The sequence below is a fragment of the Colletes latitarsis genome, chromosome 13 (genome assembly GCF_051014445.1).
Source record: "Colletes latitarsis isolate SP2378_abdomen chromosome 13, iyColLati1, whole genome shotgun sequence".
Lineage (NCBI taxonomy): Eukaryota > Metazoa > Arthropoda > Insecta > Hymenoptera > Colletidae > Colletes > Colletes latitarsis.
Window position 1 is genome coordinate 14,715,761 of NC_135146.1, and position 25,347 is coordinate 14,741,107.

Here is a 25,347-nt window from a genome sequence, read left to right on the forward strand (position 1 = left end):
AGACGTAAAACGTAATAAATGTTCGTTACCGCGGTGTAATTCAAGCGATCTCATTATTTAACGAACGGAACCAGACCAGAACGAATTGTTCGTTATCCAGGAAGATTTGTATGCCTTAATTCTAATTCTCCCTTCATCTTCTGACGAAAAATCCTCTTACGCAGATAACATCGAAAGTTTAAGGGATTCGTTAGCGAAAACGCGTGGATTACGATAGAAGCTATGCCTACTTAAACCTACCTCTGCGTCTCCTTCCATTTACCTCCTACAATGTCGTCCATTTTCTACCGTGTATATACCCCGGATCGTATCTTTCTAATTCCCTTCTCGTTCTAACTATCCCATTAATCGAAGCTGATTATCAAAGTCGATTGACTCGCCCGAGAAACGAAGCAAACACTAATTATTAACTGACGATTAGCCAAAGGACTTTAGAAAATATATTTCCAATTTCCCGAAATTAAACAACAAATAAAGTTGGTGCAATTATAGGCTGTTTTTGACTGTTCCAAGGCTCTTTGGATGAAAAGATGGAATCGGTATTCCCTATTTGCTTTTCACTTTCGCCGAAAATCCGTTTTCATAAGCGCCCGGGTCTCATAATTCCATCGTGGCGTTTAACTTGGGATAAAATAGCGAATCGTAACTTTTGATTAAGACGTCCGACGAATTAAGTCTCACGCGGCGGGAGCCAACACCGAGGAATAAGAATAAAAAAAGAAAGAAATTTAGGTTCCAAAGTGTCGACGCGACCTGGGGGACGAAGGAAAAGAGGAAAGACCATGGAGGAGTGAAACTTGAGAAACTCTGTCTCGTTCTTTCAACTGGTGAAAATTGAACTGTCGCAAGCAACGGAAAACCGGTTTTCCCTGCTTCTCCGATCCATACTTGTTACAGAATAACTGACTTTACGATCGTACGATTGAAAGCTAGTCCGCGAAGTCTCTCCCCTTTCCTCCAAATCAAACCTCAACGCTTTTCGAAAAACCATTACTACTTTTTACGACCATTTTATATAAAAAAGATACTGATATTTGGTGTGAGATAAATATTGGTACGACTGGGTATGAAGAGTGTTTGCCACGAATAGATCTTTTTTAAGGGCGAAAATACAGTTTCGTTCATTTTACTTGCAGTGTGATGTATGAAACTTTTCTGTTTGTCCTTAAATCTACATTTTAAAGGTTTACAAATCAAGGAATCGAGGAAAACAGGAGTTTAATAACACAAACGTTTGCCTATGCTTTTCAAAAGAGTCAATACTTTTTCTTTAATCCCGGTTTTCACCTAGGATTACCCTAACGCCTCTGCAAATTGTGTGACAAGCCTACAAAATAAAAGAATTAAACTTTATTCCGTAACTAAGGGATACAAGATTTTTAATCCATTCGTTAACTCTCTGTCTGCGACTTTGTCGAGATATTTAATTTGAAAAACTAATTAAATCGCGCACAAGGGAAGCACGAATTAACTGTACAGTGTTTAATGAAAAATATTTACAGAATAAACAAAACGTAAATGAATGAATACTTTTGTCTCTAAAATTGAGTAGAGTACCGTACTGCATAATTCGATAGAAAGAATAAAGGTTTCTGGTAAAGAGACTTTGATTTAGTAATTTGTGTAACGTGATTCCGGGCGTATTACGGTGTTCAGTCAGTTGGTAAAGTCATAATGATCGCTGTATTTGACAAGTAGGAAGCAGTTTAACAAGATTTTGCTATAATCTTCTGGTACCTAGAGACGATTACACGTGGGATTACCAAAACTTGCGAACAAGGTTACATCGTTCCTCAGAATACCTCTGGAAATTTGTATTTTAGGGTAAGTGTGAGACTTAGAGTGAGATTCCAGGGTTGTGTATATATTCTCGTAACAGTAGGACTCTACCACGAGCAAATCCACTAGGTTCTAATTTCATTAAGCTATCTGGGCACTCGTGGAAATTTACTAGATTAACACTATTTCTACTAAATTTTAATCTGAAATTATTCCCTGAGTTTAATTCTTCTTCGTAAAAATATTTTCTTCTTACAATTACTTACATCCAAATAAAATAGAGATTCAAATTGCAGAATAAAAATTTAAATCACTGTTCTGTATTTTTTATTCGAAATTAATTAGGAAAGAATTTGATTCATTAAAAAGTATCGCAACGTCTGCATTTATCATAATATTTTTACGAGGACATTGGAAAGATTTTTCCCGGCGAAAATAAATCCAAACACGACTTCGTTAAGACTACTTTTAATTACACGTATCTCACAGACGCGATTCAAATTACACTATAATTAAAATAATTTAAAATCCTAATGGGATCGTGTTAGGCGTTCGTATTTACAGAATTTCGTGCTCGTGAAACGTCACATCCCAGAATGTCTCCGTCAATTTCTCCCAGTGTAGTTGCACGGAGTTGGCTGAAACTACAAGTAGCAAGATTATGTACGATGCGTGTTCAACCATGGTGGCTAGGAAATTATAATGCAATTTCCGGCTAATGTAGTTAAAATAACGTTACAAGTTACCGTCTGGAGTTCGAATCGATTTGTTAAGTCATTAACGCCAAAGCCACCGCTTCGCCTCTGTGCGTTCCTCTTTACAGCGATCACAAATGAACACGTTCTCGTAAATCATTTATTTTTCTACATTACATTCTCTACCAAAAGACCAAAAGATATTTTTTTAAGAATCTTGGTTTATTCTTTCTCATAAAAGAAAAGTTACCATTTTATTTTCAAGTTATTTTTCAAATATACATGTATTTTTTTATCTGAATAACCGAATGACAAAATTAATTTACAATATTTTCAAAAGCTCCAATTATAAGAAAACAACCCAAAATACGATTTGTTTGATCTCTTACGTCGAAATAACGATTGTAAAGAATGTACCCTAATTGATAGAATTTTGGTTTTAGCTGAGATATTTTCAAATTCTGTTTTCCTACTTATTCCCATCGTTCTGATTTCTCGTATTGAAAGAGTCCGTAGGGCGTAAAGAAAATGCTAGGAATGATGTGTCTACGATATCGCTTTACAGACGAATGAACGCGAATTTCTAGTTCACGAAACATCCTCGCTGAGAAATATCTCTGCCAATTTCTACCTCTGCCTTCAACCAAGTTTATATCAATGGCGCAAGAACACGGTGCAGTTTAGTCTCTGCCAAAACGTTATAAAATTTTAATGAAAATCGATCTGCATCGCAACACACTTGCTATATCCTTCTCCTTTGGAGCTCCGAAGTTTTGGTATTTTCAACCGTACTATTTGATTAACAAGGCCAAAGAAAGCGAAATTTTGCCTCGTTTATGGGATAGGAAATGATAGATCCAACCGATTTAGTATCAAAAGGAATACTGAATGTCGTTCCCGGTGGCTAATCGACAAACCATTACTTCAATATCATTTAGAGTCGGACCAAAGAACTTTGACTCCATTTGTAAACTGTAATCGACCAATTGGTTCTCCAATTCATCTCCCACAACGTGCTCCCACCCTAATTTCGTGCGAACTACTATTGCAACCGTGCCCTCATCGTCCACTTTGTGCACATTCGAACCAAAGATGAGCGCAATTTTCATTTTATTACATTATATCCACACGTTTGAAACGTGTGATAACAGGAGATGAAAAATGGTTTGTCTCGAAGCGCTTCAAAAATAGATATTCGCCAAGAGAATTACTTTAAATTACTTCCAAGAAACTGAGACGTTAATTTAGACTATGCTAGTGTTAAGTGGGTAAATTGAGAGGTTTTATTAAACATGGAAGCCATGAGAGAACACTTTTTCTCTGTACTATCACTGATTTTGACTATTTCTCGTTGTAAAAATTTTTAAATAACATTGAAAGTGGCCATGCAGAAGTTGCACAGTTTCTTTTAAAAAAAAACACCATTTTACAGTAGAAGAACCCCTTAAATGATAAAACCTTTCGCTGTCGAAGAGGATATAACCGTTTTTTGGCGAAAAAGATGAGACAAATGGACGCTGCATTAAAGTTTCTTGCGTTTAGGGGGAAAGAAAACGCAATTACGTTTTGGCAAAGCCAATATTCGGAGAGAAAACCGATGGGTTTTGCATTTAATGCTTCACGCCGAGCCTCCGGTTTAAATTTCATTACGACGATTATGCGTGGTAAGCTATAATCCTCCGAGAGGATAAGGCATTTCTCACTGTGCCTAGCAGCTGGCGCCATAGCGACAGTCTCTTGCTATTTAGCTCGCAGAAATTTAGTGGACCAAGTGATATTACCAACTCGAGGATTATTTAGAGCCGTGGCACCGCAAGGCCTTGGAAATTCCAACGAATGCAGTGCAGGTGCCACGAGAAACCGGAAGCCACATATTTACGGGCACGCATTGCCCATCGATGCAACTGCCTTCGAAATTAAATTTTAATACCGCCATACATCGACGTACCACTTCGTTTTACCGCTACTCCGCCATATAACGACGAATCTCGACTGTCCCCCGCCAAATTACCACCCCCATTCTAACAGGGGAGACTCGTGTTAAATGGTAGAAGAAGAAGCGATATTTGACAATTTTTTTACAACATAAGGGTTCGATGTAACTTTTCACCACTCCCCACATACATTCTTTAACATTTCGAGATACAAATATATTTTCTTCGTTACGTTTCATCGACTTTGGATGAAATAATAAATGTTATTCCTGGCACACAGTACTACGCATCGTATGAACTAAAATCATCCTTAAAAAATGCAAAATTTTTGAAGATACACGACTCTAAACGCAAAAAAAATGATTCTTGCGATATATTTTTAATTTAATTATCCAATAAACATAGTGTAAATAATTATTATTACGAAGGATGTTAGTTCGTACGACACGTATACTGCACGCCAATCAACATTTATTATTTCGTAGTGAAAAAAAAAGAAAGTGGGGAAAAGTTTCATAGCACCCTTTTGCTATAAAAAAATTGTCAAATATCGCTTCTCAAGAAATAATAACTCTACATTCCTATACGTTCATCGATTGTAAATAAATAAAAAAGAATTCCAATATAATTTTTATTTCGTGTAATAATTTCGACGATACGTGGCTCGATTCGGAAGAGAATTTATTACAACAAAGCCTGAGAAGCGTAACGTCGGATCTCCTTCGTGTCAACGGCAGTGGAATGTTTAAACGTTAAAATAGATAAAAAATAAAACTTGACGGAAGACTTTTCATCATAAAAATGTAACTCCGGGGCGTCGCTGCGCCCAGCACTCCGCGTTTCAAATGGCAAAATGTGTACTAAAGCAAGAGGATTAAATTTGTTCAACTCATAAACATACGTATTCGGTTGCAAATTTATAACAAGTTCAGCTTTAGTTCGCGATATCTACTGCTACGCTCTGTTAAAACATTTAAGTTTCAAAACGAAAGTTTTCCAGTATCGTTTCCTGATGGACATTCTATCCATTTGAAACTTCGATTAATCAGGCTGCCTGTACGCGAGATAAAATTCGCGAAACGTTATTTTAATTTATAGAAAACATTTTGGAAAATTAATACCTCGGAATATTGAACAGCTTCCACTATTAATTAAATGCATGATAATAAAAATAACATTTTTTAACGAAATTTACTGAGACACAATTATACAAACAAACTGTTGCTATTTACTTTAATATATTTTATCGAGTGTTGAAATCCTCCGCCGTATTTAATATTTATTTATATTTTCATTAAATACAACGACGATTGATTTGTTTAGCCTCTAGAAAACTATTTCAAAAATAATGAGAATAGCAAAGAAATAATTAAAAATAAAACGATCTGAATGTTATAATTCTGGCGAAGCATAAATGAACTGTTTGCGATGAGGAAAATGGCGACGGTTTTAAATGGTTTCTGTCAGAGAATTTCAACGCAGCTACGCGTAACTGGGAACACCTTCCCTGTCCTCTGCCATTTGTGAAATTTATATGCGGAACGACCACCGGGCGTGAGTCGATGGCGATATTTTTACGAACTGACACACCCAACAAACTCAAAATTCGCCCTCGTTCGAAACGCTACACTCGCGATATCCAGGATTCCCGACTCACAACTTGAATTCCGAGTAGACGAGAGGAAATAGAAGGATACGAACGTAGTTGGAGTTAGGAACGGCTGTATAGGAACCAGAGGATCAGGATCGTGACATATCGAAGTCACGTGCCGCGAATTCCTGGTTCCTAGCTTTTCATTTATCCTATATAATGGAGCAATACGTTCCAAATTTCCATAGTTACATGCAATATTTCTTCCGTAATATCGAATTATACATAAAAGATACATAATTCCTAATTATAAACCTCATACTAGGTTCATTATAACCACCAACAGTCGACAAACTATACTATTTTTAAATATAATATAAATATATAACTAAAATCATATTGTATATAAACTTTGAACCAGAATTAAATGAAATTTTACTCAGAATTAAAGAATTCCATTCTTCTCATGAATAAATTTGTTATATATATACATATATATTTAACTCAATATATATAATTTTAGTCTACTATTTACTATATTTGTTATATACGATATACTGTAATTTATTCACGAAAAGAATGGAATTCTTTACTTCTGAATAAAATTTCATTTAATTCTGAATGAAAATTTATACGTATGAGTTTAGTTGTGCATATCAATCGCTTGAAAGAGATTTATTAAATTCTATTAAAGTATTCTCTTGATATTTTTGTTTAACCTAATACATTTATAACAACGAAAGATTATCGAAAAGTAAAAAGTGAATCCCTGGCAGAACAATTTCCAGGAAAGTATTAAAAGCGTAGAGTAGGTCGTTGTACTTCCAGTTATCGATAGTAATCTCCCGCTAGTCGAGTATCAAACGCCAATAGCGGGTAAAAAAATTCCCCGACAGTGATTTCATATCGCGAATGTAAACCGTAGAATAAAAAGAACGTTGTATCGATATCGCCGTGACAGAAAGAACAATGAGCTCTTCGCGGGACAATGAATGGTTTCCACAATTGTATCGCAGCATTTCGAGAATCTGAACTCTCCCACACGAACATGAATAGAAGCGAAATCTTGTTGTGCAACCGCGGTTTAGAAATGCGGCGGAATGCTTCCGTCGCGGCTGCATTTTAAAAATGAGAGTCGCAGTTAACGAACAAGATTGTACCATTCGTTTCTCTGTTGTCTAACGCTTCGAAGCACCGGAGAAAAATAATTCAAAATTACTACAATACTTGGCAAAGCTTTATTGAATTGCAATAGACGAAAAATCTAAATTCCTTGCGTAAAATGAAATCGAAAAGCCTTTTGCCATTTCACGATCCGAGGCTTCGTTTTCGAGATATAAACGATTAAAGTTTCTGTGTGGACGCCATTGCTGCTACGCAATCAGCTGACTAGGATAAAAATGGCGTCTGTGGACATCGATGAACTTTAACTGCCTATATCTCGAAAACTAAGCATCAGATTGCAAAATGATAAAGGACTTTACGGTTTCTTTTCGCGCGAAGGATGAAATATTAATATTACTTTTAAATTTGGAAGTTAAATTAGTTTAATAAACGATCGTTAGAGAAATTACGAATTTGAATCGATGTGATTATTCTTTTTTAAATACAACACAACGCGAGATACGTTTAGAAACCAAATTCCAATTACATTATCGTGTGACGAACGTGTAAGCGAATTTCCGGAGAGGCTGTTGGCGGTTGTTTTCGTTTTGTTATCAATTGCAGCCGCGATATTGTTCGTAGGTGGAATTGGAAAAGGGTCGGGAACAAGCTATCCCACAGTTATACGATAGCTTCGAACCAATACGGACGTGCAAGAGAATTTAACTGTTTAGCAGAAGGCATCGTTACAGTTAATGGTTTCATCAATCGATTAAATTTCTCTCCGCTACACGGTTCGACGGGCTTCTGGACCCGGAAAAACTGTCTTCGGTTATTTTTGTTAAAATTACCTCCCATTTCGTTAGAATTTCGAGTTTTAATCGCCTCACTTTCCACAAAACTTTCATCTAAATTAAAAAATACGTAAATTATAAAATATAGAAAGTACGGTACGATTCGCCAGAGGATGGCTTGACCCGAGTTCCGATCTGCAAAATAAATTCAAGTAACTGGGAACCTCCTAGCAAGGTCGTGATTTCTTGTTGTTGATAATAAAAAAAGCTACGATGAAAAATTGCAACGCGCCTGCTGAGGTCGGGCCTCGATACGTTATAGAATTTGTAATGAAGCGTAGACGTCGGTGCTTTGGAGAAGAGTATGATAGATACGATACGAAACCAGTGAAACAGATGTACAAGTATCCGGAAAGCGATTTATCACTTGCCGGGAAAGAAGAACTTCAGCGTCAGACGGCGTAACGCTGACCGTACAATTTTTCTCAATTTTATGTGTGTATGTGTGTATGTGTGTACAGGGTGTTCTCAACAAAAATCAACAACTGGAAGTTATGGAAATTTGCAATCGAATTATTCCCAGGAATTACAATCACGAACAAAACTGAAAATTCCAATTATTCTTGCTATATGTATATTACACTTTTGCTATGTTTCACCCTTTTAAATCAAATTACCACAGATGTAATAAAAATATACAAGTCACGTGAATCGAAAGAGCATAGATTTCTAAGATAAACATGGAAATAAATTAATCTCGGTCCTTCAACGTTGCGAACTACGATTCAAACGCTTCTAATTCAATTACATTGTATTTTAATTGCACTAATCGGTAGAATAATCAGCAATAGAATTAGTTGAAAAGTTTGAATTATGTAATTTAGTTTGCAATGTAATTAAAATACATTGCTATTAAATTGAAATATAATTGAATTAGCGATACTCTGCTGGACATCAAATGGGTCACTCGAAAACGTTTTACGCAATTAATTATTGTAACTGCATCGTATCAAAAACTCTACAATCCTTTCGCGACAATAAAACGACGCAATAATTCAATTACAGTAAAGTCAACGGTATAGAAAGTTGGAAAAACGTTTGTACAAACTGTCTTACTTGATGACGTTTTAATTAAAGTTATCGCCCTCTAGGCCCAGCTTTAACCATTCGTTGATTACTTGAAAAAACAAATGTTTGAAAACTCCATGGTTCAACACACGGATAGAAATAGTCTCCCTTTAATAAAAATTGCTTCAGTGTACAGAAAATTCTGTAAAAGTTCACTGAAATACCTTCGAGCGTTTAATCATATAAAATTCGAATATTAGAAAAAAGTTTAAGAACCTTTTTATTTACAATTATCTTGGAGTAATAAAATCAGTACCTTATAAGAAAAATTAGGCCCTATTAGAGATTAAATAAATAATTTAACGACGATAGATCGTCGTGTATGTTTGTTAGAAAATTATACGGGTTTCATCGTGCGAGTTGCGCTTATGCGACCACATGGTCGATGACCCAGAGGATGCGCTAACGGATCGTGTGCTATGCTGCTGAATCGAGAACCTGCGATGGCGACTCGCTCGTAAATGTCTTTGAAAAAGGTGATAAACTGTGCACACCTGTCCAGAGTAAAGTCCACTCACTCCAAGAGGCTTTAATTTTTTCCGAAAAATGATCTCCGAACGATCTATCCTTTACGATTCATCAAAACAGTCTCAACTTCGAACTAATAATTATTTTATCTCGTACAAAATGTTAGCCAAAATTTTCCTTAAAGAAAATCTTCGAACGATTCAAATTTATTACCCAAATCGAATTTTGCACCTGTTTAATTACATTTAGAACTCGTCGAAATAACAAATTTATACAAAATTAATAACTATTTGAAGTTAGAATCTGACGAATTTTGTTTGACAATTTTTTGGGACAAAATTGTACAATTTTCTACGCTCAATTTCCAAAAAAAAAACTTAAAAGGTGTAATGAATAAATAAAAATTACGATAATTTTACATTTTTTAAAATAAATCTGAACAATTCTTTTTTTATTTCAGTAAAGAATTTTTTTCTGGAAAACGCGTAGGAATTCGGGGGTATGTCTAATCACCAAAAATTATTGTAATTGACACCCGCAACTAAAAATAATTTTTTCAGAACGATTTGAAATTTTTTAATTTTGTCGAAAAATTTCACATCTTCTCGAATTTTTTTCTCGAAACTGGAAAGGAATTCGGAGGTATGTCTAATGACCAAAAATGATTGCAATTGACCCCCGCAACTAAAAATAATTTTTTCAGAACGATTTGAAATGTTTTAATTTTATCGAAAAATTTCACACCTTCTCGAATTTTTTTCTCGAAACTAGAAAGGAATTCGGAGGTATGTCTAATGACCAAAAATGATTGCAATTGACCCCCGCAACTAAAAATAATTTTTTCAGAACGATTTGAAATGTTTTAATTTTATCGAAAAATTTCACACCTTCTCGAATTTTTTTCTCGAAACTGGAAAGGAATTCGGAGGTATGTCTATTCACCAAAAATGATTGTGATTGACCCCAGTAATAAAAAATAATTTTTAAATCTGAATACTAGATTCGATTTCAATTTAAGGCAACTAAATCGACTTGGCTTCTAATGTAATCGTGCAGACGACGAGATCATATTCTTTCACTCGCAATTCCTTCGTAATTGCAACAATCAAGTACCTATTTCAGTTACACAATCGGGGCGACACTTTGTCTGATTAGAGCAACAAATGCATCAAATTGATGGACAGCTAACAAAACTCGTACAATCGTAAGGTCAAGCGTAAACAATTTTAAATTAACGATTTCACGATTAAATAAATTTGTCACGAATATTTTCTAAAATCAAATTGTAAATCAATCCTATAATAACCTATGTAGTGCAAGAATTCTCATGTTTCTACATTCATAAATAAAATGATTTATAAAATAATTGGCAATATTCGTTTACTATTTACTAATTAAAATAGTATTTTATCCAACTCTGGTTAACTTCTTTTTCACGAAAAGTAATCGTCAAATTAATCGAATGGCCCTGGCACTTTATTAAAAAACAATTTTAACTGGAGAATTTATTTTTAAGCTTGCTTTTTTTCATTAATAAAGTCACGAACATTCCAAAAATTTTTTCTTTATCGCCAACGTGGTCTAGAAACTTTCGACCTCTAAAAAAAAAAAAAATACTGAACTACTTTTTCTCTTAATGGGCGAAAAGTTTTTTTACTATTCCGAATTAAAAGACCCTTAATTATAAAATGCTTTTGCACGCTGTACTTAAACGCGATAACGATCTACAGCAAAATTCGTGAAGTTGGACATTATATTATACCCTACTTTTTTAAAAGTTAAAATCGTTAGGATTAACGAAAACGTAGATTTCGATTTCATAATTTTCCAAACTAATTTCTAAATAATTAATCAAACATATATTCATTTTACTTTTTCAAGTTATTTGGTATCATTTTACACTTATCTTTGTTTTTTCATATACTTTTCTATATTCATTACTGTCAACATACTTTTATACATTCTTACAAACTTAATCAACTTCATTTCAAGAAAGCTTGTGCAACAATTTTCAATGAGGACCAAATAATTGAAATCCAGGACGTTTTTTGCGACAAATAGCTAAAATCCTGATCACAAAACGTCTGGATACTTCACTTTAACAAATAAGTACGAGTTTGTGTTCTTTCCACGCGGGATAAACTTTCACCACCGTCTTGATGACGTTGTCGATCAACCGACCTTGCGTTCCAAGTACATACCTGTATTTAGATTACAGACATTTCTACTCAGGATACGAGCAAAACAAAACACAAGTCCCTAAACATAGTAGACTTTTCGTAACAATTATCTACGGAATATTTTTAAGTTTAGCTTTCCATTTCATGGCAACAAAGTAAGCTAAAATACAAGATAAAAATCAAAATTATAAAGACTTCGATATCGAACAACGTAGAAATTTATATAGAAAACAAACAAACCTTGTGTGAACAGTCAGAAATATTATGTATACGCTATTGCAATATGTCGTGAAGCTTGGTTTTCGCTTCCATGATCTCCAATATCCTTCGAAAATGCGATCATGTAAACATTTACCAAATCGGTAAATACATAATCGAAAGCTGCTGCATATTGTATGATTTGCTTACGTTCATTCTATCACTAAAAACAAAACATGGATCCATTTTATTTGAAATAAAACAATAAATAATTGTTTGAAATAATCGCGATACTGTATAACGCTAGATTTATCGTTTACCAAAATCAATCACTGTTTATTTATACATATATAAGAAACAAATATTTAATTCACGGTTTATTACAACTGCTACGTTTCAAATTTGGCGCCTTTGATCATTTACTTCGACACGTATAAGAAGTCTTTCATATATTATCAAATTTCAAGAACTAGTGTATTAATTCCGAAATATATATCTTTGAGACAATCAACTTTGAGGCAATCAACTAAATTTACAATACCAAATGCCCCAAAACAATGAAAACGTAATATTCAGAACCTATCGAGTTAGATTCTCAAGTATTAAACTACGGTTAGCAAGCTCGTAAATAAACATTATTTAAGAATTTATTTGACTCGCTAATTTTAAAATCTGGTCCACCGTGCATGCATACGATTGGATTTCGAAAATAAATACCAATTGTTCTAAATACAGAGTCAGTGAAATCGTTTGAAAAGCGCAAGTATTTTCATTGCACCGAGCCCGAAGCTTAGACGTTTCTAAAGAACGTGACGCTGGTAAATTGGAAACGAAACCGTGTAACACGAAGATCTTCCTTTCACCGTAACACGCCAATGTAATAAGTTGGCTAACACACAGCTTTGATCAAGTAAAAGCATTGTCACGCAAAAGATTCTTAAGAAACGACTCACCGGCCACGAACAGCAGCCCGTTCCGCGTGTCTGGTCGTCATCTCCGAGGAATCTACGGCCAGGTGAACTGTGTGGGAAGTTACGCCGAGAAGAAAGTCACAACGTCCACTCTTCGCGAAACTCGAGCCCGATCACTTCGCGACCGAACGATACATTTTCTAACGGGAAATCACTGCTTTTTGAGACCGACGGTTTCCCCACCCTTGGGCCTTCGCGCGCGCAAAAATTTAGCCGAAAGGCATAAACACCGGAAATAGCGCGGCGCGAGCGAAACGGAAACGGTTCCTCTCGCACCGATCTTCCGAAAATCGAAACACGAAGCTGTTGCAAAGCATACGAGACGTTGATCGAAGAAAGGACACTATCGGACAGCAGCCACGCGTTCTGTCACCCAGTGTGCACAAACACCCGGCCCTCTCACGACGAACCCGAGGACGATCCGTCGAGAGATCCTGTCCCCCGCGACAAAGTCGATAAAACGGACACTCTCGTCCCCCGACGAATGGAATTTACGTTTCGAACGAACGATGCTCGGCGTTTAGAATTCTAGACACGGTACGAGTAGCCCAGCCGACCATGCTCGTGAAAGGCGACTGAGCTTCTGACCGGCTTAGTGGGGAGCTCTTCCTTGCTTCTATCTCTCTTCTACAAGTACGCAAGAAGCCACACCGTACTACATTGCGAGCAGCCTCGACGAAAAGCCGCAAGGTTCTCGACCAGCCGTAGGATTGGCTGCTGGTGGGGGAAATTAGATGGTAGGAGCCGCTCCCACCGTGGTGGCAGCACTTACCAGTACACGGAGAATTTCAATTATTATGTGCAAAATTTTTACTGATAAGAGTTAAACTACGTTTTAGAGTCCTGAAAACTTGGGATCAATTTTTCACTATTTATTTTGATACACAAATATCGAAAAAAAAATTTTGGTTGGCTGAATTAATGCTATTGATCTAAACTTAACTGAGACCACAAAAATATCCTCCATCGGAGAACTGCTTCGATAATAAAAGCACAGATGAGGTATACGAGTAGACCTTTCACCTTATGGACTGAAAGTGGCCCAATCTGACTGCTATACCGACTTGAAAATTCGGAGGTGATTTCAGCGTCCTCATCTCATGGATGCCGGTCAGTTGACAAACTATTCACTAAATCAGTATTGATAGACAAATAGCTGTAGTGTTGCGTAAATACATGTGAGTTGACCATGGAAGGGATTAAAATTCATTTCTGAATCTGTTGGTAACGTTGCGAATGACGCGAAAATGCATAAAAATAGGTCGAAAAAATACATCGGGTGAAAGATCTACTCGTATACCTCGTCTCTGACAATACTCTAGAATCTTTGATGAATCAAAACTAACCTAGCGAAGCTCAATATTTATGATGACCTATGCAAAGCGGATCGCAGCCAATTCGCTAATATTATTTAGTTTTTAATTAATAATTGCATTGCCCAGCTAAGAGTGATACGATTATTAATTAAACGGTAAATAATATTACCCAGGTCTCACCACGAGGAGGTTGCTGCGAGTGGAGACCCGAAGGGAGATAGATGGAATCCAAGTTCCATCGATCTCCCTTTTACATCCTTAGAAACTAGATTACTAAACTAGAGAGATAGAAGGAAGCAATGTTCCTTCGATCTTCTAGTTTAGTTGTACCAAGTAATTATTTTGTTTAAAAAGGGGTGAAGCTAAATTGTTGGAGACGCGACGCGACGCGATGCTGAACCGTGCAGCAGATCCGAGGATCGAATCCACACTGCCCTTGGTAGATTGATTTCTATTTCTAGAAATCGATCTATCATTGGCAGGCGACTAGATCTATCGGACAAACTGGACGGTCGATCACATGTTTCGTTCAACGAAACATTGGTGACCGAAGCAAGAAACGAGATAACGAGTCGAGAGAAGCTACTTGTTAAATAATTACTTGGCAATATTGGGAGACGCATACACTAGAGACTTAAAATTAACGTCGAAGCTCAAGTCTAGTCAACTCGAAGCTAAAATTCGGACGCTAGAAGGAAACAAAGTTCCTTGGATGTTAGTTCTACCAAGCAATTATATGGTTAAAAAGAGGGATGAAGCTAAATCGTGGGATACACGACGCGACGCGACGCGATGCTGTACCGTGCAGCGGATCCGAGGATCGAACCTACTGCCCTTGCTAACTCGATCTCAACAAGAAAACAGAGAACTGCAACCCCGAATCGAGGTCTCCATTTCTCCAACGCACCCCGCCGGGAGCCCGAAGGACCCGACTTAGGCTGTCTGACAAAGAGAGAGTACCTGAGACAGGGTCGACTTCCGCTGGAAGGTATGCGTTTCCGCAGGATACGGAAACTCCACACCTTCCAGCGAAGTGCCGTTTTCCCTCAATCAAGCTTACCAAAGGAAGGCGATTAGATCTTTCGGACCAGATACACGGCCGATCACATGTTTCAATCGATGAAACAGCGGTGACCGAAGCTAGGAACGAGGGAACGAGCGAGAGAAGCTACTTGTTTAATAATTGCTTGGTAGGACGCGGAAATATGTACAATAAAGAAATCTTCGACGTTAATTTTAAGATTCGCGACGAAGCTTAAATCTAATCGACTTAGAATTAAATGTCCCTCGGCGGTTGTGGCGTATTCCCTCGATGTCCCTGCGAATAATCTGAAACTAAAATTGATACCTATATTAGTGACATACGAAAGGAAATTTAATAAACACCATGTAAACTAGACAAAGCGATGGAATAATTAAGAGTAAGAATCCATAAGATTCCCGATGTTAAACCTACCTAAGGAAATTAAACCTACCTAACAAAATTTACACATGATACAAGCAAAGTATTCTACCTATACTTGCGTAACGAGAAATAAATAGAAGAAGAGATAATGTCGAAGTAAAATAGCAAGCAATTACGAAAATTATCCCAAGAACCATACCAACGAAGACGAATAGAAACAAAGATTGACCAGAATTGAAAATCCAACGATGAAATAATAAACAACGAAGAGTGAAAATATCAGAGAATTAGAGAAAATATCTTAACGAAATAGCACAAAAATTATAAATGGGTCAACACAAACATGTCAATTCAGAAAATAAGGCAGAAGTAGAAATAGAGGAGGACAACATATTAATCAGATAAAACCGGACAGTCAAAGAACATTAAATTATGACCAAACAAATAAAATAAACTAGTCAATTTTGTGATAATAATATAAATAAGTAAATTGGACTTACTACTTGTTGAGCATTAGTTACCATTACCAAGAAAGCAGCACCAGAGGTCCAGCTGTAACATAAGAAACGATTCGTAATGTAGCAAAAGCGTTAGATAGTTCCATAACGTTCAATTGGTATTGAACGACAAAATAGAAGTGGGGAGAGCAATTTTAAATAGCTCTTACCAGTGGTCATCACGGTCCGGCACTGGTCAGTAGTGGTCAGTAGTGGTCAGTAGTCGGATCTCCACTGGTCAGCACTGGTCAGTAGTGGTCAGTTCTGGTCAGTTCTGGTCAGTCCTGGTCACTCCTGGTCACTCCTGGTCCCCCAGTGGTCAGCGGTGCACGAATGGCCTGGCTTTGGCCCGCGAGACCCGTTCCCCCTGGATGCTCCAGGGGTACTGAAGAACTTGTTCAGCGGTAGTCTTCATGTGGGGAAGTCGAAGAGTGGGGAGACAGTGTCAACGTGAAGAGTTAAGAACCGCTTGGTCTAGAGAACAATACCATTTCGATTGGTTCCATCTCTTGACCATTTCTGGATCTTCACTGGACCGCTGACCTTAATGTCAACCTCACCGTTGACCACCCAGTGACCATAAGTTTGGTACCACTTTGGAAGAGGGTGTCTCATGTTATAAGACACTCGTGGTACAGCGATAGCTTTCATCCCACTAACGATAGGTCTATTTTTTACCTCGTTTATGCGTAATAGGTATACATGGGTTGGAAAATAAAAATGCCTGAGCAGTTAAGACTCAAAATCATATGCAGATTGACACAAATCGGACTTCAGCTGTTTCGAAAACAAGAAAGAAAGACTCACATTCGCCTTCTTTCTTGAATGCCCGAAGCTGTCCAAAGCACCTAAGCTCACGTACACATAGTTGTGGATTGGTGTGGGGAAAGGACTGAAATTCATTTCTAAATCTGTTGGTAATGTTGCGAGTGACACGAAAATGGCAGTGGGGCTCTAGAGCCCCAGAAAATTGGGCCGAAATAATACATTGGGTGAAAGATCTACTCGTATATCTCGTCTGTGATAAAAGCTCCGGTGCTTAATCCGCAAATAAAGTCTTAAATTCAGTGGCGTTACTAAGGATGGCTGTTTCTGAAGCCGGTTCTGTAGTCAGTTTCTTGATGCTGCCTTAGCGGCATTCGATAACATATTCTCCATTATCCTGTAAGTTAGAGAAAATGATCTCAACACAGAGTAGTCGATTTCACGTCGTTGATAACAAATCTCCATTTTTATTTAGTATCCGTCTGGGGAAGCTCGCCATCAGAGATTCAACTATCACCGGAAAGAGAAGGAATGAAAAAATCCAGAATGAATCGCCAAAGATAATTGTAAGTATTTAAACTTAACCGTTTTTTTAAATAATGGGTAGTACGAATCACGACAAACCCCTTGCGTATTATCAATGATCACCGGTTACAAAAGGAAAAGAAACAATTATTCCGTAAACCAACTCCAAACTTTTTCAAATAAAATTAAATAAAGAAAAAAAGCTAAATATTTGTCGATCTGTCGCTTCTTAGAAACGAACACAAGACTATTTTCAAAGAATCCTCAGGTAGCATTTATCTTTTAATTACACAGCTATGGTCTATCAGAGAAAGTATATTTCTAAATCGAATGTTTTACATGCAATACGAAATGACATTACGTAGTTAATGTACAATGATGCATTTACAAAAATCATTCGTTGTGTAACAGCCTTTCAATAATATATTACCTTTAAAGTTAACTTAACGATTTTCAAAGAAGGCACAAAATACAAATTAGTATACAATTTTCCCTCGAATCTCGATATTCATTTTATCAGTGATTGGACGATACTCAATAGTAAAACTTTTCTTTATTATGAAAATGAACGTTTTACACATATCTGGTATTTAATATACGGTACAATACCCGTAGATACAGTGAAAATTACACTAAATGACACGATTAACAGTTTCATGAAGAATAAAATGAAAAATCGTGCGAACAAAATCGAAGAAAAAGTAAATTTACTTTTCTTAAAAACATATATACTGCTTGCACGTTTCAGACTGGTTAAACTTTTCTACTATGGTTTTTACATTAATAGAACACTACTAGAATAGAGATTATGATGTTTCGCGTTATAAATTTTCCAATGCCGAAATATTTTTCACTTCACTTTCACAAGAGTAAAAGCTTATCACGTTTCAAAGGCTCCAGTCTCGTAAGTTTTAGCCCATTATAGGTATAAATCATCTTTCGGTACAAGCGTCCGATCTATTAGAACGTTAATAAATTATTCGTAGCGAGTGATCGATGCCAGAGGCCATAACGAACGCATAATCAATCGATGATCCCGTACCGAAACGGTTAATTATAAGTTCGGGTCAGCTGAATCGTTCAGAATTCGCTAATTATAGTTCGTAAGTGACATCAATTTTCACGACGTTAGGAGAAACAATGTTTGAAAAACTATAGTTCCTAAAATGTTCTTACACAGAGTGGAGAATCTAAAAAAAGTATCTACGGAATATTAGTAACACATATTACTCAGTTTGAATAGAGGAACATTTGATGAAAGAAAAATCATTCTTCCTCGATCGTTTCCCAGTTCTTAAGATCAGGGAGCTTTCATTTAAATAAAATTTGCGTTTTTAATACTTGAAGAAAAATCAATTTCACCATAGCTTTCTCGTGAATTTAAATATTTGGCGCAAACAAACAAACTTGAATATCAACTGATAATGAAGGTTCAATAGTTCGCACAGAGCCAAATAAAACAATACTACGAATATAAACAAATATTTCGCATTAAATATTAAGTAACGCGTTCATAAACAGCACATAAATATATAACGCTGAATTTGTCTTTAGCTCCTTTTCTGTTAAAGTATCGATTAAAAACTTGGATACGAAGACCGATTCTGCTAAGAAAAATGATATTTCTGGTCATGCAATTTTCGTGTTTATATATATTTTTCAGCACTCCACCCTGTATACTTACATTAATATTGTGAGGACTGAAAACTTGAAAAATTTAATCAAAGGTATTTGGCAAAACGAACTTTTCGAACAGAAATTATCAAAAATTAAAAATTTACTCTAAACATATTTATACATACTATTTACCGCTGTAAGACAGTCAAGAGTATTTAATAACAAGAATGATTATGTATTTATTTTCACTTGTATCCTCATTCGAAGAGTATTAGACATCTAGATGCGAGTAAAAATTGGAAACGTTAAATATTGAAAAGTACAAGAAACTTTTTGAAATAAAAACTACGTAATACTTGTATCTATACAATATTATTTCGGAATAACAGCTTCTGCTATTACTGAATAGCAAATTTTAAGAAAAACGGCGTTAATACCACGCAGCAATTTAAAAAAAAAAAAAAGAGACAAATTTGAAAATCCATCGACTAAGTAACGGAACGAAAGATAAACTCCAAAAAACTATAAACAATTCGACACATCCAAGTCCTTAAATACTCCAACTTTCAAAATGTTCAGTATTCATGTAACGTATCGAGGATTTCTGCAGTCTTGAACAAGCCATGCTACAACGCATCGCTCGTCAAATAGTTGCAGACGTAGTAGTGTACACTAAAATTTTTCTCTATTTCGAACCTAACATTACTTTTTTCTCTTTCTGAATGCCAATTGCGTGGTAAAAATTTGTCCTTTCTTTAATTCTCATTACCTATATTAAATTATATCAATATTTGTTTTATTTATATATATATATATATCTATATATATCTATATATATATGTGTGTATATATATATAAATATATCACGCCAGTCTCGCCATCAATTTAGTAACATAGGTACACTTTGTCAACAATCACTCTGCTTGCTTCTGCATCTGCTTTTCCTACATAGCTTGAAATGTTCTTCAATGATTCACTAATTATGCTGGCTTCTGCGAACCCTTCTTTCCGATCAACGATTTGTGGATATGTGGAATAACACCTGCAAAGAAATAAAACATTTTTTCTTGACGATTGCAAACCTGTGCAGTTTGGTGCTTGCAACTAGCAATATGATGATTCCACGTTCTATAATGTTCTTGTAACTTGAAGTGTTGTATTCAATTTGCAAAAGTGAAGAAAGATTGTGTTGGAATATACCTCCTCCCGCAATAGTTGCTTTAATAAGACTATCTAATTCTTCGTCACCGCGAATAGCAAGCTGAAGATGCCTTGGTGTAATACGTTTCACCTTCAAATCTTTTGATGCATTCCCTGCCAATTCAAGTACCTGAAACAAGTTTCATTTCATGGTAAATTCAGTCTAACTTTATACTAAAATATTAGAAACCCGAGAAATGGTCGAGATAGATCGAGTCAGAATTCTCGACGTTGTCGAGGATCCTGACTAAGATATTATTTTTGAGGCATATGAATATTTTGAAGAAACGTCGCCAGTGATCGATCCGTTCGGATCAGAGCCTTAAATAAAGAACGGAGTATTGACTGGTATCTTCGATAAAAGAGAAATTGGTTTAAATAGATAGAAATTCGAACCTCTACCCCGTGTGGGTTAGCGGGTGGTGGGTAGTTAAGATGTAAAAAAGTAAAAATAGAATATTCATGTTTTGGAGTGCGATCGTCGAAAAGGCGGGAAAAGGCGGGAAACGGCGGCCATGATGGTTGAAGTTAGTAACTCCGCCATTAGTCGCTAGTAACGCCAGCGTGTATATAGTTCTGGTTTCAGATCTTCCTATTGTGCGTATTTGTCCCCGTTCCGCCATTACCCCTCTCTCTATTTCATCATATATTTCTTCCATACAACACAAACACATTCTTACCTCGGCAGTTAGGTACTCCAAGATAGCTGCACTGTACACCGCCGCCGTAGCACCGACTCGACCATGACTTGTGGTTCTGTTTTTCAAATGCCTATGAATTCTGCCAACAGGAAACTGGAAAAAACGAAAGGAAAACAAACGTGATACGTATGAACACACGCATGAAAGCTCGATTGTATCGAAATATCGGTTCCGTGGCTAAGGTAAATATTTACAGGTTAGAACGCATCTGTACGTAATGTCTGTTCGAATAACATAAGGTCACGCGCGTCAGCAGCTTTTCATGCAAGAAATATCGAACGAGGAGCAATGACACGACTTTTCGCAACACTCTATATTTACAGCGTTTCACGACTTAGACGTTTTCCACGATTATGTTCTATCCATTTGTCCCGGGCATAAAAACAAACCTCATTCGCACATGGGAACTACACAGCACGGTCCTCTTTTTTAACGCTACGGATATCGAGCGGTACACGATGATTCAACTTTCTCGAGCTTTCCAGCTTTAGTCTGTAGTTTCATCATTCAATAGTGCACGCCCTATATTTTATTCGTTTCTGATTAAAACAATCGTCAACTCTTAGAAATTCTGAGAGCACGAGGATCGCACGAGGAAGATTCTCTACTGTATGCCAAAATTAGTTTACGAAACACTACCGTCGCATTTGCGTTTAAATAAACACTCGAAACGAGCTAAATATTTGACAAATCGTAGCAGCCGATTAATTTGTCGATTAAATATTAAAACGCTACAATTTACATCAATAAACAGTGTACGCATCGTTTTCAGTAAAGTTTCAGTGACAGGTAAACAAAAGCAACAGCAAAATTTTATATTCTGTCATTTAAAATTACTACCAGTATAATTGTCAGAATCAAATAAAAATGTAAACAATTTTCGCGAAATGTCTTTACCTCGATTATTAAACAATGTATTTGAATGTAAGTAAAATAATTGAATCGAAAGAATTGAGAAGGGGGCGTACAACAGACAACCGTCTCATTTGAAAACTTCCGAAGTTAAATGAAACCACCGTAATTTTAATTCGAAAAATAATATATTTCCCTACGATTTTCCCCAATTTACCGTCGTGGTATGCGTAGACTAAAGTCAAATGAACCTAATTCACATCGTTTATTTGCCTAATAGTCGTTAAACCTGCATACAAACGAATCGTCGATTAGTTACTTAAAAACACTTCGGTTTTACGCGCCAATCGCGATGATTTCACCTGTTCACCTTTAAAAATTTAAGAAAATAACGGCGATCGCGTACATTATCGATAGACAATAATTATATGACTGTAATCTACGCGTTTGAATTAATTAAGCATTGATAAACTCGCCTGCAAGCCGGCCCTCGCCGAACGAGAGACCGCTTTCGCCTTCGCTTTGCCAGAGTCCTTGCCCGCCTTTCCGCCAGCCTGTTAACGAACAAAAATCACGGTTAATTTACAAGATACAGCCATGAAACTTCGCCAGTAAACAGTACGAACATCGTAGAAGATGGTGATGCGGTTACGAGGTACGGATGGCTAAAGGATCCGCCGAAAACTCGCGGATACTTACCATTATGCGACGAGAGCCTTTGTGGTTCACTACACGACAGACTTACGAGGAGCACAGACGACGCCGTCTAAGCGCGGTCCCGCCAAATACGCTTGGCGCTGTCGGCGTGTCCCGCGGTCGTCCCATGTGACCAACTTCCACCAATCACAGACGCTCGACGAAATACCCCCTCGCCACCTAGTGGAAACGAATCGTTATTACAATTTCGGTTAAAACGTATATGCAATAACGTCTTCGTCTCGTATCGCTTGAACATTGCATCGCGTAACATTATCCCTACTTTAGATAACGTTCTATATTGCACAAAGTAACTGAGTAAAGTAACCAATTACAGTAGACTCTCTCTTATTCGGTTCTCTTTTGATCGGTTACATTGTCGTTTAGATGGAAACAATCGAACAACAGAAAAATATTAACAGATTCCACTTTAGTCTTTCTCTCATTAATTTTATCTAGTTTGTAGAACCATCAATAAGTATACAGCCGGTATATTATATCAACCATACATACACATACTTGTTTTGTTCATTAACAACTGATTAATGATAATATATTGGTATATATTTGATATGTTGGTATATTTTGGACTAACCAGCCATTCATTTATCAGACCTGAGAATCAGTCCCGTAGACACCGGACGAGTGAGCGTCTACTGTACTGTCATACGAACTAGTAATTGTTTAAAATTAATTAATTAATTAGTCCATTCATTTGTTACAAGTCGCATGCCCCTTTACGGGGTATTAGCGACCATATTTGTGTGGTTCATGTGTATTATATGTATGGGGTATGGAGTGCAGTGGTTAATAAATGCGTTGTTTTTATTATCTATTTATCGAAAACATGTGGATCTTTTTCGATATTTTAAGGTATGTGGAGGTATTACTGTCCCCTAACTAGAAATCATATGCTTGAATATTGCCAGGAGCCTTCACTAGGGAATTAAACTCTAAAAATTGCAAGTAAAAGAGTAATTAGTAAATTATCGAGCAGTGGTTCATTAAAAACAATAATTTATTACAATGGCGGAAAAATATATTTTATGACACCATCTACGGCGAAACGTCCAAGTTTATCGAGAAATAGTTCCTTCCCGCCAACGCTAAATGGCGCCACAAATATAATAGATCGAAAAATATCTTGTTGTTTTTATTTATTTATTTATTAACAACAGCTAAGCCTCTCTTTGATTACTATATAAAATTTATATTTTTAATTGCACTTATATCTTATACGATTTTACTAAATCAGGCTTGATGTGTATGTTTAAATTTTGGTACTTATGTCTAGGTTAAATTGGAAGTTTGTGATGTAGTAAAAACGCCTCAGAAGCACTTTAATATTCTAAGAATGTTTTAATACAGTGTGGAGGTTTGACATGTGTTTAATTTTCAGATCTCGCGTCATCTTATTCCACTGTTCCTTCATAAGGTGTGCAGTCCTACAGAATGTGATCTATGGTATCATTCGCTGTATCCACAAGTGCATACAAAGCTTGTAATAATGTGGCATCTTGCAAGAGAGGATGCAGGATTGCAGGGCTGAGCCTGAACACTTTATTTATCACCCACATGAGTATGATTTCCCTATATTTATTTGCCTCTATATGCATTTACAAAAAGAGTTACGTACAACTATTTTTATAGATATGTCAACAGCAAGCTCAATTGGTTGAAAGAGCAAGCAAATAGCAGGATCTGTTAAACCATGCGACTGTTAAAGAAAGTGAGTATATTCTATTATGAAATAAATACATATTTATGACATACAATAGAGTACTTCCATTCCTATCTTGAAAGTGTAAGATATGTAAAAAATGAATCATTGTTAAATAATATATTCTTATCCTAGATCATGCATGCAACATCATAGAAGGGCTGTACTATTCCACAATGCTGAACATGAAGATTATTAAAATTAGAAGACGTTGTCGCTCAATAATAAAAGCGCGACCATATCTAAAAATTGGAGCTTAATGTGATTAAATGTTAGCAATGCAAAAAGAAAGGATTGAATGTTTACAAAAAGCAATTTAAGATATGCCACAACTCTGCAGATTAGAAGAAATTAGTAATAAAATACGTCAACAACATCGAGATTATGACATTATTAGTAAACACTAATTTACAGATACATCTGTTTAATTAGAAATAATTTATGATACATATACATATACTTTTTTACTTTTAGATTGTATAATTAATGAGCTTCGAGAACCAGGCGTTGGCGAAGAAATAGTTAGTCCACAGAAAACCTGAAATTATGGCAAAAAACCGAAAGAATTCGATTTACAATTGACATTTGTTGTTAAAATTGATGTTACTGTAAAATGTACATTACATATATGTTTTAGAATAAGACTAGAAGATAGAATTGTTCAAAATATATTACTCAACAATTTAATTTATTTATAAAAGTGTTTTCAAAATTTCAAGACGTGTTTTTGTGTAATAGAATTTGAATAGTGTTAAAACATTCCTTATGTTTCTATTAATAAAAAATTTAAATCATATTATTTATTCTCCATGCTTTTTATTTACTTTCCCTGCCTTTCCTCACGTTTTTTCATGTAGTTAATTAGTTATAAACAATTTCTGGAAGCGATACTTATTTATTCCAATATTGCGCCAAAATTGACAAAGTGTCGCCATCTATCGGAATACTAGAGGAAGTATCCGGGGTAACCTCCCCTCGCCCCCCAAGGTTTGGTGCACACGAATGGTATCGCCATCTAAGAACAGGTTTTGTACTAAACAAAGTACAGCTACCCCCACTCCTCCTACTCCTGATACGCACTATGTACCCTTGATTATTCGTTAATAACTTCTTTTCTGGGAATAAAATATGAATTTTTAGAGTTTAAGAATATAGCTGAGACCCTTGACAACATTTAAGGATACTTTTTCTACCCATGGCATGCATTATTA

The 25,347-nt window shown here is 36.1% G+C and overlaps 2 protein-coding genes and 1 long non-coding RNA gene across 8 annotated transcripts in view; 1 reads left to right on the forward strand and 2 right to left on the reverse strand.

Moving 5' to 3' along the window:
• The window catches only part of Cad87a (cadherin 87A), a 69,603-nt gene extending 56,119 nt beyond the window's left edge, over nucleotides 1-13,484 (reverse strand). For 2 of the 3 annotated variants that reach the window (XM_076780580.1, XM_076780579.1), the window contains exon 1: nucleotides 12,825-13,484. In XM_076780580.1, coding sequence (XP_076636695.1) covers nucleotides 12,825-12,865 — 41 coding nt within the window. In that variant the 5' untranslated portion in view covers nucleotides 12,866-13,484. The remainder of the gene's footprint in view (nucleotides 1-12,824) is intronic. The other variant, XM_076780581.1, reaches the window with a different exon arrangement.
• Nucleotides 13,485-17,884: 4,400 nt separating this feature from the next.
• Nucleotides 17,885-22,511, reverse strand: His2av (Histone H2A variant). The gene is made up of 5 exons (XM_076780666.1): nucleotides 22,420-22,511; nucleotides 22,197-22,274; nucleotides 20,848-20,961; nucleotides 20,168-20,297; nucleotides 17,885-20,009 (listed from the first exon to the last, which is right to left on the reverse strand). The coding sequence occupies exons 1-5, from the start codon at nucleotides 22,420-22,422 to the stop codon at nucleotides 19,948-19,950; spliced, it is 387 nt and encodes a 128-aa protein (XP_076636781.1). The 5' UTR covers nucleotides 22,423-22,511; the 3' UTR covers nucleotides 17,885-19,947.
• A 556-nt stretch (nucleotides 22,512-23,067) lies between these two features.
• LOC143349351 (uncharacterized) lies at nucleotides 23,068-24,803 on the forward strand. Of its 4 annotated transcripts, none has more exons than XR_013080900.1 (4): nucleotides 23,068-23,289; nucleotides 23,816-23,995; nucleotides 24,067-24,145; nucleotides 24,272-24,803. It is a non-coding gene; the product is annotated as an uncharacterized LOC143349351 (long non-coding RNA). The 4 variants fall into 4 exon arrangements; XR_013080898.1 differs by lacking the exon at nucleotides 23,068-23,289 and adding an exon at nucleotides 23,382-23,680; XR_013080899.1 differs by lacking the exon at nucleotides 23,068-23,289 and having other exon boundaries at nucleotides 23,695-23,995; nucleotides 24,272-24,532; nucleotides 24,611-24,803.
• The last annotated feature ends 544 nt before the right edge of the window (nucleotides 24,804-25,347 follow it).

What these genes read in the sequence shown, in the direction of transcription:
- His2av (XM_076780666.1), bottom strand. An exon ending in CGGCGAGGGCCGGCTTGCAG is followed by an intron (nt 20,962 to 22,196) that starts GCGAGTTTATCA and finishes CGTTTTTTCCAG; the next exon opens with TTTCCTGTTGGCAGAATTCA. An exon ending in TGGAGTACCTAACTGCCGAG is followed by an intron (nt 20,298 to 20,847) that starts GTAAGAATGTGT and finishes AACTTGTTTCAG; the next exon opens with GTACTTGAATTGGCAGGGAA.